The sequence below is a fragment of the Chelonia mydas genome, chromosome 2 (genome assembly GCF_015237465.2).
Source record: "Chelonia mydas isolate rCheMyd1 chromosome 2, rCheMyd1.pri.v2, whole genome shotgun sequence".
Lineage (NCBI taxonomy): Eukaryota > Metazoa > Chordata > Testudines > Cheloniidae > Chelonia > Chelonia mydas.
In genome coordinates this window covers 154802146-154815113 of record NC_057850.1, presented here as the reverse complement: position 1 = coordinate 154815113, position 12968 = coordinate 154802146, and the positions used below count along the sequence as shown (strand labels likewise).

At 43.9% G+C, this 12968-nt stretch overlaps 1 protein-coding gene across 5 annotated transcripts in view; it reads right to left on the bottom strand.

Moving 5' to 3' along the window:
• EPB41L4B (erythrocyte membrane protein band 4.1 like 4B) overlaps positions 1-12354 on the bottom strand; it is a 249728-nt gene extending 237374 nt beyond the window's left edge. For all 5 annotated transcript variants that reach the window (XM_037889908.2, XM_043540419.1, XM_037889909.2 and 2 more), the window contains exon 1: positions 11666-12354. In XM_037889908.2, coding sequence (XP_037745836.1) covers positions 11666-11953 — 288 coding nt within the window. In that variant the 5' untranslated portion in view covers positions 11954-12354. The remainder of the gene's footprint in view (positions 1-11665) is intronic.
• Between the last annotated feature and the right edge of the window lie 614 nt (positions 12355-12968).

Sequence of the window (12968 nt, the reverse complement as noted above, 5' to 3'; positions counted from 1 at the left end):
GTTATGAACCCCTGGTTAAGAGGAGAAACACATCTACCAGTTATTTGCCTAATTTAAAAGAGAATAGAATCATTTTTCACTCAGTGTCTACAAGCAAGGTTCATTATTGAGGAAAAACTTTGACACAGTAAGTAGGTTGAATGCAAAACTTACATACTAAAGATTTGCATTCTACTGAAGAGATCTTTGCTGCAGTATTACTATTGCATAAAGTACTTGTGTTTTCAATTCCACTTGTCATATAAGAAAATCTTTCATCTGAAAAGTGCAAGGTCTCATTTTCATGTTATATCACATGATTCCAAGTAATTACTAGTAAGCATAGGAAAATATACAGTTGTTTTTTGTTTTGTTTATTTTCTTGTAGAGACGATCTGCCCCAAAGAAAAAGATTTGTTACGTTCAGTGTTGATAAATTACTCTCTGCTTACAGACGTGAAAAATGTTTACTTACAAAAACAGACAGACAGACTTTGGGAAATTAAGATTTTTTCTTATTTGACATCACAGTAGAAAAGGTCCAAGATAAAATTACAACATTTACAAACAAATGATAAAAAGAAAAGGAGTACTTGTGGCACCTTAGAGACTAACAAATTTATTTGAGCATAAGCTTTCGTGAGCTACAGCTCACTTCATCGGATGCTGTAGCTGTAGGTCACGAAAGTTTATGCTCAAATAAATTTGTTAGTTTCTAAGGTGCCACAAGTACTCCTTTTCTTTTTGCGAATACAAACTAACATGGCTGCTATTCTGAAACTAATGATAGTTGATGAAAAATATTGATGGACAACCTCAAAATGAGACATGTCCTGCAGCATGAGACAACCAAAAAACTCTATTCTGGCCAAGTTAATTTAAAATTATTTATTAGGTGCCAGACAAGCTGCCAGCCTACATTTAGTGAAATTAGTACAATTAGCATCACATCATACTTGAGGCTGCAAATGAGAAGTGGCTTCCTCACTCAGCATATGTCTACACGTTCAGTGCTACCGTGGTGTAGAAAAACAAATGGGTATTTTCTAACCAAGCCTGATAAGTTGCTAATTCCTCCTGAGTCCATGTTTAATACAAATAAGCAACTTGGGAACAGTATGTGTCTAATTAGGAATGATTACAAAGAGACATTGTGAAAAAATATTTTCTTTCCACACAGCCATATTTGAAATCCAGTTCGTCCCCTGATAAGTTACACTAGAACATCTTTTAAAAAGTAACACTATTGTATTGTTTAGTTCCATGGATTTTTCAGTCTTCCAAGAAATATAGTTTAACTGAATGTTGTGATCCCCTAATATATGTCCTTATGCCTTTTTGAGTTCTTGCCCTGCGTACGATATTTATCTGACTGCAAGCTCTTCAGTCCGGGGACTTTAGCACTGTATCGTTCGGTTTTTGTGTAGAACACCACCATGAACAAGCATATATAAATAACAGATATATTTTCGCCCAATAGTATTTTTATATATAACAACAACATTTGTTAGTGTATTCCAAGTATTCCAACAATATTTTTAACCAGTAAAGTTTTCTTCTTAAACCAGATCTTAAAATAAGTCATTATTTTTCTGAGTCTCTGGGGTGCCAAATGAACGAGGGAGCAAGTTTAAGTTCATTAGTCATATATTATTCATATATTAATATGCATATAATATTTACTGTTTTATAGATTGAGTAGATGTATATGGCACTTTTCTTGGTACAGACATATTATTAGGATGGAAGACAAATTATTAAGCAAGTTTATTAAGGAATAAAATAAAAGCTTTGGTGGCATGATAAGATCACCAACAATGGACACAGACTGAACACCCAGGCAGACCAGCTAGAGATCAATCCAGGTGGTGTTTGATTTGCAAAGAGGCTACATCCCTTTGGGGTTCGCCATGATGATGATATGGCACTTTAACAAAAAAATAAATATACAGAAATAAGCTCCCCACAATGGTCCAGGGCACATTTAAACTGATGCTCTTTGTGATAATACATAGAACAAAATAAGTCAAACACACAACAGATGATAGCCATTTTAAACACTTCATTATTTCCCCCCGCTACTTCTTCATGTTTTTAATACAAAAGAAAGAAGGAACTTTGCAAGGTTTGCATGAGAAAACAAATGTTTTGCAGAAAACTCTGTTTCTTAAGGGGGTGACAAACGCTAACACAAACAAGGCAATGCAATACCAGTGCACATAATTAGTCAAACTGCAGGCTTCATAGTTCTCCTGGAGCAGGCTAGTAATGTCATGCATTATGTTTATTTTTTATCTCAGGGTGGGATCCACTAGTTGAATTGTGTGCATTTTTGTCTCATGTGTCTAAATATGTCATTCACATAGTTCTTTTAGTAACTGCCAATGAAGTAATCAATCAATGAAAAGTGTGTGTTTTAAAATAAAAGTGATAAAGCCCAGGAATTATTTATTTGATTGGTCACATAGATCTGATGTTTCATCAACGTGTGCTCAATCCATATTAATACACGGAACGAGCTGTTGTCTGTGGAATCCACATCTGCTGGAATAATGGAGACAGAGCATTTTAATCAAAGTGGTAGAACCAAGGGGCCTCCATCACATCAGTGGAGTCCACTGTGGATCTGCTGAGGTTTAGGATTCCTGCTTCCCATCCCACAGCCATGAAAATCCACATCAGGGCTTTGTGTGGAAATGAAGGGATTCTTTTGCCTTTGGGAAGGGCCTGCAGAGGAAGTAGACAGATATCATATTTCCTGTGGTTCTGACAGTTGCCTCGGACTGTAAAATGGCAAGAACCTTGCAGGGGTCTCATCTGCCCCTTCTTCTAAGAAAATATTGATAAGTCTGCGTAGAGACAGTAGAACTGGCCACCCTCTGATGCTCCTGATAGTCCTCAAGTGGCAGACCTCGTCCAATTCCCTAACCCATGAGTAACCTAAATACCCCTAGAGGGGCAGACCGCCACTTGTAGGATGTACATGGAAAAATACAATGTGGGGGAGGGTTGGGGGAAATCAGTTGACTCACTGGGGGAGGTGGGCAGGAGACAGCCACTCAAGACAGAAGCCACTGTTAACCAGAGTAGGTCAAAGTGCCATGGCCATGTTGTGAAGCAAGAAAGGGAAATAGGATGTTAGCACTGGGGAGGGGGACGAACATGGAGGGAAAGAGTCTCTGAAAATAAAATTACAGGGAGCAAACTGGAGCCTCCATATGACGACCACTGCAAAGGGTTGCCAACAGAAGCACAGCTTCAGGGTGTGTGGATAGGAAAGAAAAGGTGGAGAAGACAGGCAGAAACGCAAGTCCTAAAGAAATCCCCATCCTCCTCCCTGCATCCTTGTCTCCTTCATCCATTTTGAGTTCAAAAGTCTCTTTTACTCTGCTGGACCAAACCCTTAACCTCTACCCTCAGTTTCACATATGCATGACCCACTCCTTGCTTCTATGTTTATCCCGTACCTCTTTCATTCAAGAGCTGCCTGCCAGCTACTTCCTCTTTAACTTCAAACAAGCCAGCATTTCCCCAAGTTATGAAACCCCACCCATGATCCCATTGCCTTCATCATCTGCTTCCTCAGCTCTCTCCTTCCCTTTCCTGCTCCTCCTGCTGTCACAGGAGAAGATAGCTCCCATTGACTTTGGCTTTTGCTCTTTTCACTGAACAGAAATTACTTTTCCCTGCCCACACAACTTCTTCACCTTTCTGTCACCTATAACACTGTAAAATACCACCTGTTCTCCTGCCTAGGCTTCAGAGATGCTATGTTCTCATGGCACTCTTTTCTCTCTGACTGATCCATCAGTGTATCTTCTTCTTCCTCCCCCTCCCCCCATGCCTTCTGCTCTGTCACTGTCTCTCAGGACTCCTCCTTGGTCTTCTCCCTCTACAGACTACCTGGAGTGACCTCATACAGTCTCTTGCCTTCTATCACCATCTTTGTATTAATGAATCCCATATTTCTCTCTCCAATCCCAATTTTTTCTCCACTTTTCTCAGACTCTCATTTCTTCCGCGATTGCCTGCTGCCAACTTAAAAAGAAAAGCGTTAAAATTGAACTCTCCAAACTTTCTTGGAAACTTTTATTTCTCAGCCATTTCTAGCATACCCCTTTCCCTATCCCACCTCCCGGCTTCCAATTATGGTGTTATTTTTTGGATGCCTCTGTCGCCACTCTTAACCCCCTCCCCAATTCTTCACCCACACAGACACTGCTATTTCTTTCTATAAAAATATTTCTGCAAAATCAGCCTTCTCCATCCACAACACAAAACTCTGTAAGTTCTTCAACTGAACTGGGAGCCTAAAATGCAGCACCAAAAACTTTAGGTTCAAAGCTGGATTTTTGTTTTTTTGTTTTTTTTCAGAGCAGCAGCTGGGCTTGGAGAGGGAAGGAAAGAACGGCATCCTTTTTCAAGTCCTACTTTTAGCACCCCATCCCCTAGAAATATACCTTCTTCCCTATACTACCCTCCTCAGCCTCGTCCCCAGAAAGAAAGAGATATTTCCTTCCCAGGAACCCCGAAGACTTGCCTCTCCGCAACCAACCACCTCTCCCTCCACACTGTCCATGTATTTCCAGGAACATCTTCCTTGCCCTCAAATTTCACCCTCCCTCCCCTTATGGCCTTCAGTGGCCATCACTTCCTCAAAACTATCCTTTCTACTCCTATTCTCCTGACCAACCTACTCCCCAAAACCAGTTCTTACCTCTCTTTGATCAAAGTCAATTACAGTTGGGCACACCCTTACCCCAAGTCAAGTTCTGCCATCCCCTACCTACTTGTGTGGAACCTCTTTCTGCCTCCTTTCTCTATTGTCCCAACTCCTCCTGCTGCACTGTGGGTTCTCCTTCTCCCCTTCACATGAAGGCTACATGGCTCTAGCTCCCTGCTCTCTCTCTCTCAATTGCCTGCTCCCCTCCTCTTAAAGGAGCAGCAGCTCAGATGTTGCTTTGCTCTTCATTCCCCATCCCCCAGGAATGGTGGGGGGGGGGAAGCTACTAGGGAGACATTTTCAATTTAGACTCAAACACTTTTTCTTCTTAACATAGACCGCATCAAAGGACGCACTTAAGAGCATCAGGGCCAGAGGCTAAACACTAATGGTGTATTCAGCAATCTGGTCTGAAGAGTGACTGCAGAAATGGCGTGAGATGGTTCCATGTTTGTCTAAAGGAAATTATTTCCATATCAAATGTGCTCAATTTACAAGTAAAATGATGTGTTTTCTAACTGCCAGCCCTGCAAACTTTCTTTTCATCACTCATAAGGATGCTGCCTCTTCAACAGAATTGCACAAGTATTGCAGGTAACTTAAAGGTTGTGTTTGCAGGCTTGTTAATAAAACGATATGTTTCTGTCAAGTGAGCAAATGTTACATAGAATCAGACAAAGAACAAACATGGAAACAATTCCATTTTACACAGTTACTTTTCAGAGCAGAACTGCATTTTAACCTATTGTTTACAAAGTGCACAAACAAGTCTCCATTTTCCCACCTCCCTCCAAATATCTACACCCTCCATCACAGAACCAAAGACAACGTGCACTTACCTTCATCTTTCAAGCACATTATTCTAATTATTCCCCTTCCCTCCCACATCAATTGGTAAGTTCTCTAGTTCAACTATCAACTCTTTGTGGCAGAGTCCCTCTCATCATCTTAAGCTGTAAAGCACCTAGCAAACAGCAAGACTTATACAATTGAACAAAAAAGAACAATTAAACATCATGTTGTTATTGAAAGAGTTGATGTTATAAAAGAGAAGCCAAAATAACATACCACTCACTATAACTGTTTTCCTATACTGCTGCTGTAATATATTTAAAGTATTATATATTTTAATGTGCACTTTTACAATTGATGGTGTTCATATACTCTGTTGTAAATAGCAGTACAGAGTAATACGAAGTGCTACGGATGTAACCAAGGTTGTAGAAAAATACAATAAAGTAATTAAAGACTATTGTCATGAATATACTCAAGAGAGCAGAGTTACAGTAGCATGACTGACTTTAAACATTATCCCATTTGAATAGGTAAGTATGCAAGCCTAGTGTTCCATTAATATTTCTTGCATTTCATTTTTATCAGGTTGTCAAAAAGCAAGGTCTATAACGAGAGAGACACTGTAATTTTTGTGAATGATAAGTTTAAATGGGGTTTATTATTGATTCATATTTATTTATTAATTCTCCACTTGTTACTTTATAAGAAAGGTGTTATTTAATAATATAGTAATGTGGTCCTAAAAATAATAATACAAAATTATTCAGCTCAGAGACAAAGTTGAATCAAAGGGTCCTACTGTATATTAGTAGGTTTCACTACACATTTTTCTCAAATGAAGGAGTTTATTTTTACAAAAGTTCTGCTCAGAAAACAATGTAAAAAAGGGGGGATGAATTAAAAGTGTTATTTTGACTCCCTTTCTTCCTCAGTGCTATTTACAAATTGTATCAAGTCAGCTGCTTGGCAAATAATAAACCAAAGAGAGGACAGCAATAACAAAGAGTTTCTTAAAACACCAAAATGTTATTTTACATTTGCATTTGATGTAAACAATACAGTTTACACTATTGTTACACAGTTACACTAGCATAGCTATGATTACATTATTCAGCCCATAAAGGGATATGGTACCATAAACACGAATGACTAAAAGTAGTAAGATATTTTTGTTATCCCTATTCTAAATGTTGCTATAGTAGCTGAAACAGTCATTAAAATACCAAAGTAAAATACCAAGTACCAAAAAGGAAGGCACAGAATAAAACAAAAGCTATCCACTTGAAAACATTTCACTCATTTAAAGTATTATATTTGTCTTTTCCATTTATTTGATCACTAAACATGATATTTTATAACACACCACACACCTTCTCTGTAATTATATTCTTGAGTATCCAAGAGATTTCTTTAGTACAGCAAGGTGATTGCTAGTGAAGGAATGTTTATGACGGACTACCCTGAACTGACAGCTAGAGCTTTATAGCACAGAAGTAGCCATCTCACAAAAAGTCTTATGATGAAAATGCACCAAATTAAAAATGTAGGTCCGATTTTTAGAAGTTCAGAGCATCCACAACTTTGACTAAAATCAACACAATCTCTGGGTACTCAGCTTTAAAAGTCAGGCCTTAAAAGTCTTCATTTCCACTTGTGGATCAGACTACCAAAGCAACATCAATATATTTTGTTTTTCTATTCTCCATCTTTATGCTTGTATATAAAAGGTATGACATCACCTGCAGCTGCTTTTCTTGTGTTAAGTCATGAGAATTCTGAAGCAACCCTCTGAGAAGAAGAAATTATTATTTTGATAGCAGTGAGCAAATAGCCTTCTACCCCACCAACAGCTGAGTTGCAAGGCAAAGACCAAACAAATAATAGCCTCCTGTATCACTATGACAACACAAAAAATGCTAAATATGCTCTTGAAGCTTAATAATATACAGCAAGAGCAGGAAAAGGCCGTTCTGATACAGGTCCCTCCTTCCCTTCTCCCACATCAATTCATATCAGACATTCTAGATTTCGGATGTGCACATATGATATCTGGTCTACAGGAACTAATGACACTGTTTTACACTCTTTCCCGTGGGCAATCACCCCACAGCAACAGATCTGGTAAACTGCCACTCACTTCTTCACAACATATCTAAGCTTAACAGCATCTCTAAGATTCAATACGGGGCCCTGAGGAGCTGTGGGTTTAAGAAGCTAGCTAGTGCATTATTCTGTTTAGAAAGAATGCTTTCAAGGTACACATTTTTGTCTTAAAGATTTAAAAGCAAAGGGAAAGCATGTATCAGTAAGTAATTCTCAAAACGTTACATAAAGAGTTTAATAAAGAAATTGGCTGAAAAGCTCAAAACAATATTTTTTTTTACTTTGTTTAGCTGAAGGTAGTGCAAAGTCCAGGAGAAAGTAAAGAGAGCAGTAATGAAGAAAGCTTGAGCAGATTAAAGAGAGTGGAAGGGGATATATGAAAGAGTGGAAGAGAGAGATACAGGCCAAGTTATGGAATAATTTGAAAGTAGCAGCAGCTTAGGTTGTTCACAGAAGAAAAGGAGAACAGAGGGCAAATGTTCAAGGCAGAAATGGATAACAAGAGATAGATATGATCAGGTACACAAGAAAGAAAGATGGCTTTGGTGACAATATTTTGTACAGATTGAAAGAAAAAAAACGAGGAAAGAACAAGTGGAAACCACAGAGGTGGTGATTATAGAAAGTGAAAAGTTAGCAGGACTTGGACAAAAGTGTGGGCAATAAGATTCTCAATTTAAGTGTTACGCCAAAATCTTAATGTTTACCTCAGAACATTACTGAAGTCAACCTTACCAAATACCTACACAGTTGCCTATTTTAGACAGCTGGTCAGCACAACAGAAAACTTAAAGCATCACTGAAAGTAGAGTCTGACAAGGTGTATGTTTAAGGGAATGTAACTTGTACTAAGGGAGGAATTTTAGGGGTTAAAGGTTAACAAGGCAGGCTAATAAAATTAGAATTTTGTATTTTCCCCTACAACACATTATTTCCTGCCATCAGACAAACAAGGAAACCAATCGGTCTTTTTAAAAGTTGTAAATGTTACCCCCCAAAAACCCTTTAATCCATTATGCCGTTTCAGGCCCCAGTCCTGTAGACACTTATATAAAGTTACGCACATGTGAGCAGTTTGTTTGCAGGGACTGGGGCACGATATGTGCAAGACTGAGAAAACTGCAGTGCAGTACCTGTTACCAATATGCATGGACTGGAGCAATGCCTCTTTCATAATTTTTTTAATCATCAATTTGGGTGTTTTATGAAAAAGAGAAAAAGTGTGGAACAGGTAAAGATACCAGCTAAAATAATCTTCTGCTGAGTTAGGTAAGATGCTAACAATCATTGTGAGCTCCCATAGAGTCCTCCACCACAACCTGTTGAGCAAAAGGGAGAGTTGTCAAAAGTCCCATACGCCATCTGAGGACAAACACACAATAGCCATGACATACTTTAACCCATTGTTTACAAACAGTTATGTTTACTTGGTTTGAGCATTACAGTATTAGCCTGTGTGCTTTTCATTCTTTATTGGACCACACAACTATTTTAATTAAGGGAATAAGATTTCCTTTTATTTTCAATAGTAAAGAAGCAAGGAGTGTGCCATTATTACATTCTACTCAGAAGACATAGAAGAATTACTGATTAGATGCAATTGATCTGGTTTCAGTTCAGTCATGTTTTAACACTACGTTGTCTGAATACACATGATCTTTAACAATAAGCAGGCAATATATGATATGTTAGTTCAAATAGAGTATAGCATTGAACTAAATATTTATTGATCTTAACTACATAAACTTCTGTAAGTATGTCCTTAATATATTGATTTTACCCCGATTACTTATTAAAATTCTTCCTTAGAAAACATTTTTGCTCAGCAGTAAAATTAGCACCATAATAAACTGTGATTCAGACCCAGAACATTATTAGCTCTTTCCTCTAAGAGATACCAAGATTTCCACTGTCTTCAAAAATGATTAGTTTGAAAGGAAGAGAGGAATTAATAACATTATCTTAAGCGAGGTAGATGCTCGGCAAGCTTCCCCAGATGTCTCTACCTGCACACCCCAAACCTGACCTTCAACACTGCTATTTTCTCTTGAGCAGAGACCATCATGGTGCCAAATTCTATGTTGGTTAAGTGTGCACACAGCCTAAGTGGGTGAACACAAAATAAACAGTCAAAGGCTTACAATGAAAAATAAATATTCTGGAACCAGGTTTTTTTTTCATACTGTTGAAATTAAACACCTTGTAATTAATGATACTGTTCAAGTTATGTTAATATAGTTTTCTACCCTAGTTCATAGAGCACCAAATATATTGGAAAGGGAATATTTCCTCTCATTTTGTTACTACAATTGACTACTCAACAAAAGAATTGCAAACTCTGAACATCAATTGCACAAAGTGGGTGGGAGAAAGAGAAGAATATCCAGATCTCTGGAGTATGTACTTCTTACATATCTCCCAGAAATTCATATGGAAGTCTTAAATCTTTAGTCTTACACTTACAAGCCATTAAATACTTTCCATATTACTGTGATTTTAAAACAATCCCTGAAGCCATACCATGTACAAATATAGTTAAATTGAAATAAACCTCACTGACGGCAAAAGAAGAAGCCAGGAACAAGTTTCAAAGTTTGTAATTTAAAAAGGGGGGGGGGGGTGTATAGCCCAAGAACAACCAAAAAAGAGAAACCCAGGACTTGCAAAATGTATTATAAGAAATGCAAATCTAATACCACAGTACTTAACTCCCAGAGTTGGGTGAGCAGCAGCAGCTCAAACCAACCCAACTATGGGCTGTCAAGAATTCAATTTTCAGTTGAACCCTGTTAAAGTCAAGGCAGCAGATCACAGTGGATCTCTCAGCAGCACGTTTGAGAGAGGTGCAGAGAATGCAGCGCGCAGCCGGGTCAAGCCCAGGGAAGAGAGACTTGTCTGTACAAGAACCCGAGGACCCTTGTAGAGTAACCTATGCCGCTACTGCCCCTGTGTATTCACCGCAGAGAAAAGCACACACACACACCCCAGTGCAAGAGAGATGCCTGTGCGGGACAAGGAGAGAATTACGCCTCAGCCACAGGGTACAACGTTGGCACAGCCTGACACAGCAATCCTGCAACTTCAGTCGGAAATGTCAGCGTGCACCTGGGTGTGAGACATTATCAGGCCTAATACGGAGCCGTTCCTGCACTTTAGACAGCCAGGCTTAACGCCTGCCAGGAAATGCAAGGAAGTTGGGGGGAGGAGGGGGAGAAGGTTACTCGCTCCCTCCCCTCCCCAAATAGCGCTGCACGGCGAGCATTAACTGCGACCCCCGTCCCGCAAGCACAACACGCCGCCCGCGCTAGGCCAAAGGGACCTGAACCAGCGGCGTGACCCCAGAAACAAGCCCGGCTCTTTGCTTTTCCCTGCAGAGCTACAGGTGCGGACTGTGAGCGCAGTGACAGCCTCTTGCTGAACTGAGCCGGGGCTGGGGGAAACAGGAAAGATAGAAATCCCAGTGAACAGCTACAGCTTCCCCCCCACACACACCATCCCCAGGCCCCTTGCACCGCGGGCTCCCCCCCACAACACCATCGGGGGAGGGGGCAAACGACATTAACAAGAGCACGAATCCATTACAATGTAGCAACTCAGATCCGCGGGGGAGACGGGGAGGAGATGGCGGCTCCCCCTGCCTATGCAGCACGCCCGCGCCCCCCTCCCTATCCCCGAGCGCCCGAGCCCAGGGATCGTGGCAGCCCCGGGGGTGAGGAGCAGGAGCAGCTCACGCGGGGGAGGGGAGCAGGTGGGTGTCTCCTCCATACGCACTGCCGGGAGGGGAAAGCAGACGCGGGTGGTTTGTACCGAGAGGAAGGGGGAGCCCCCGGGGAAAGGAGAGGAGCAAACAGGAGCCGCCAGGCTAGTTACCTGGCGGGCAGGTGCACAGAAGGCACGCTGGGGGGGCAGGGGCGTGTCAAGGGGGCTCCACAAGGAGCATGTTGTTGGGGAGGGAGAAGTGTGCACGCAGGCAAGTGTGTGTTACTCGGGGGGGGGGGCTGTACGGAGGCATCGTCATGGCATGGGGGGGACTACGCTGGGGGTGGGCTGCAGCGCGGTACTCACCGGCAGCTCCACGTTGACGTCGGTCCCGTCCAGCAGCAGGACCCGGCACTGCAGCGCCGCTTTGCTGTCCCCGGCCGCCGGGATGTGGACAACGGCTCCGGCGCTGTGCCCGGCTCCTCCGGGGTGCGGGGAAGAGGGGAACCCCTCCGCGGCGGCGGCTCCTCTCAGCCCCCCGTCCCGCTCGTCCCCAGCCCCAAAGGCGCCTCCTCGCCCGGCTCCGCGTCCAGCCCCTCGCCCGTAGCGCTGCATCGACCGCCGGCCAAAGGTCCTGCGCAGGAACCGCAGCATCCTGGGGGCGCCCTACCCGGCTGCTCACGCCCCAGAGCCCGCAGCTCCGCGCCCAGCCCCGGGGAGCCTCCCAGAGCAACCCAGCAGCACCGCCCGCCGGGAGCCAGGCACCGGGGCCAACCCTCCCCGGCTCCCAGCTCCGCCCTCTGCAGCGCCGCCCGGCCGAGGGAAGGGGGCGGGGGAGATGCAGCCCCTCCTGCAGCGGGAGCCGCGCCGCGGGGCGGCCAGGGGGAGCTGCCGCTGCTGCTGAGGCGGAGCGCGATGCAACCTGTAGTGGCGGCGGCGGCCGCTCCTGGGGGAAAGGTCCCGCGGCGGCCGCCCGTGCACTGGCGCTGCTCCCGCCCGGCTGCCCCGGGGTGCTCGCCCGGCGGGGCGGCCGGGGTCCCACCTGCTCCCCGCTCCGGCAGGGCGCGCGCAGACGCCCCGAGCGGGGAGGGCGCCTGCGCCGGGCCTGCCCCCGCTCCACCTCCGGCCAGGGAGGGACCGGCGGGCCGGGGAGGCGGAGGAAGGTCCAAGCGCAGCGTTTCACCTGCGAGCTCGGCAGTCCGCACCTTGCTGCCCTGCGCACGGGTAAGGCGGCTGCCTGCTGCCCTCTGCTGGCCCTCGCTGCCACGGGGAGGCGTCTGGGACCTCTGGGGCGGGACGAGCCGCGTGTGCCCCTAAAGCGACACTGCAGCGTGGCGGGGGGGGGGAGGGAAGACGAGGAAATCTATTAGAGGTGGGTCGTTGTGTGTAATTTAGGCCGCGATCCGGCCTTGCTCCTCCCCGCTGTTATTTCGCTACCCTCTCCTTCCCCCCTCCCCCCCTTCTCTCCTGCCTCCTCTCCTTATCCCCTGCACTCTGCCAATTGGGCTTCTACGCCGCAGGACCCATGGGGAGCACAGCACTGCTTCTAGCTGCTAAAATGCAGGGGCAGCGGCGGCAGGTGAAGCTAGAGAACCTGTCACTGCATCTGCCCTCCGCCCGCAGTACCTGTAATAAACACTGCCAGGGCTCCCTGCTCTGCCCAGAGGCT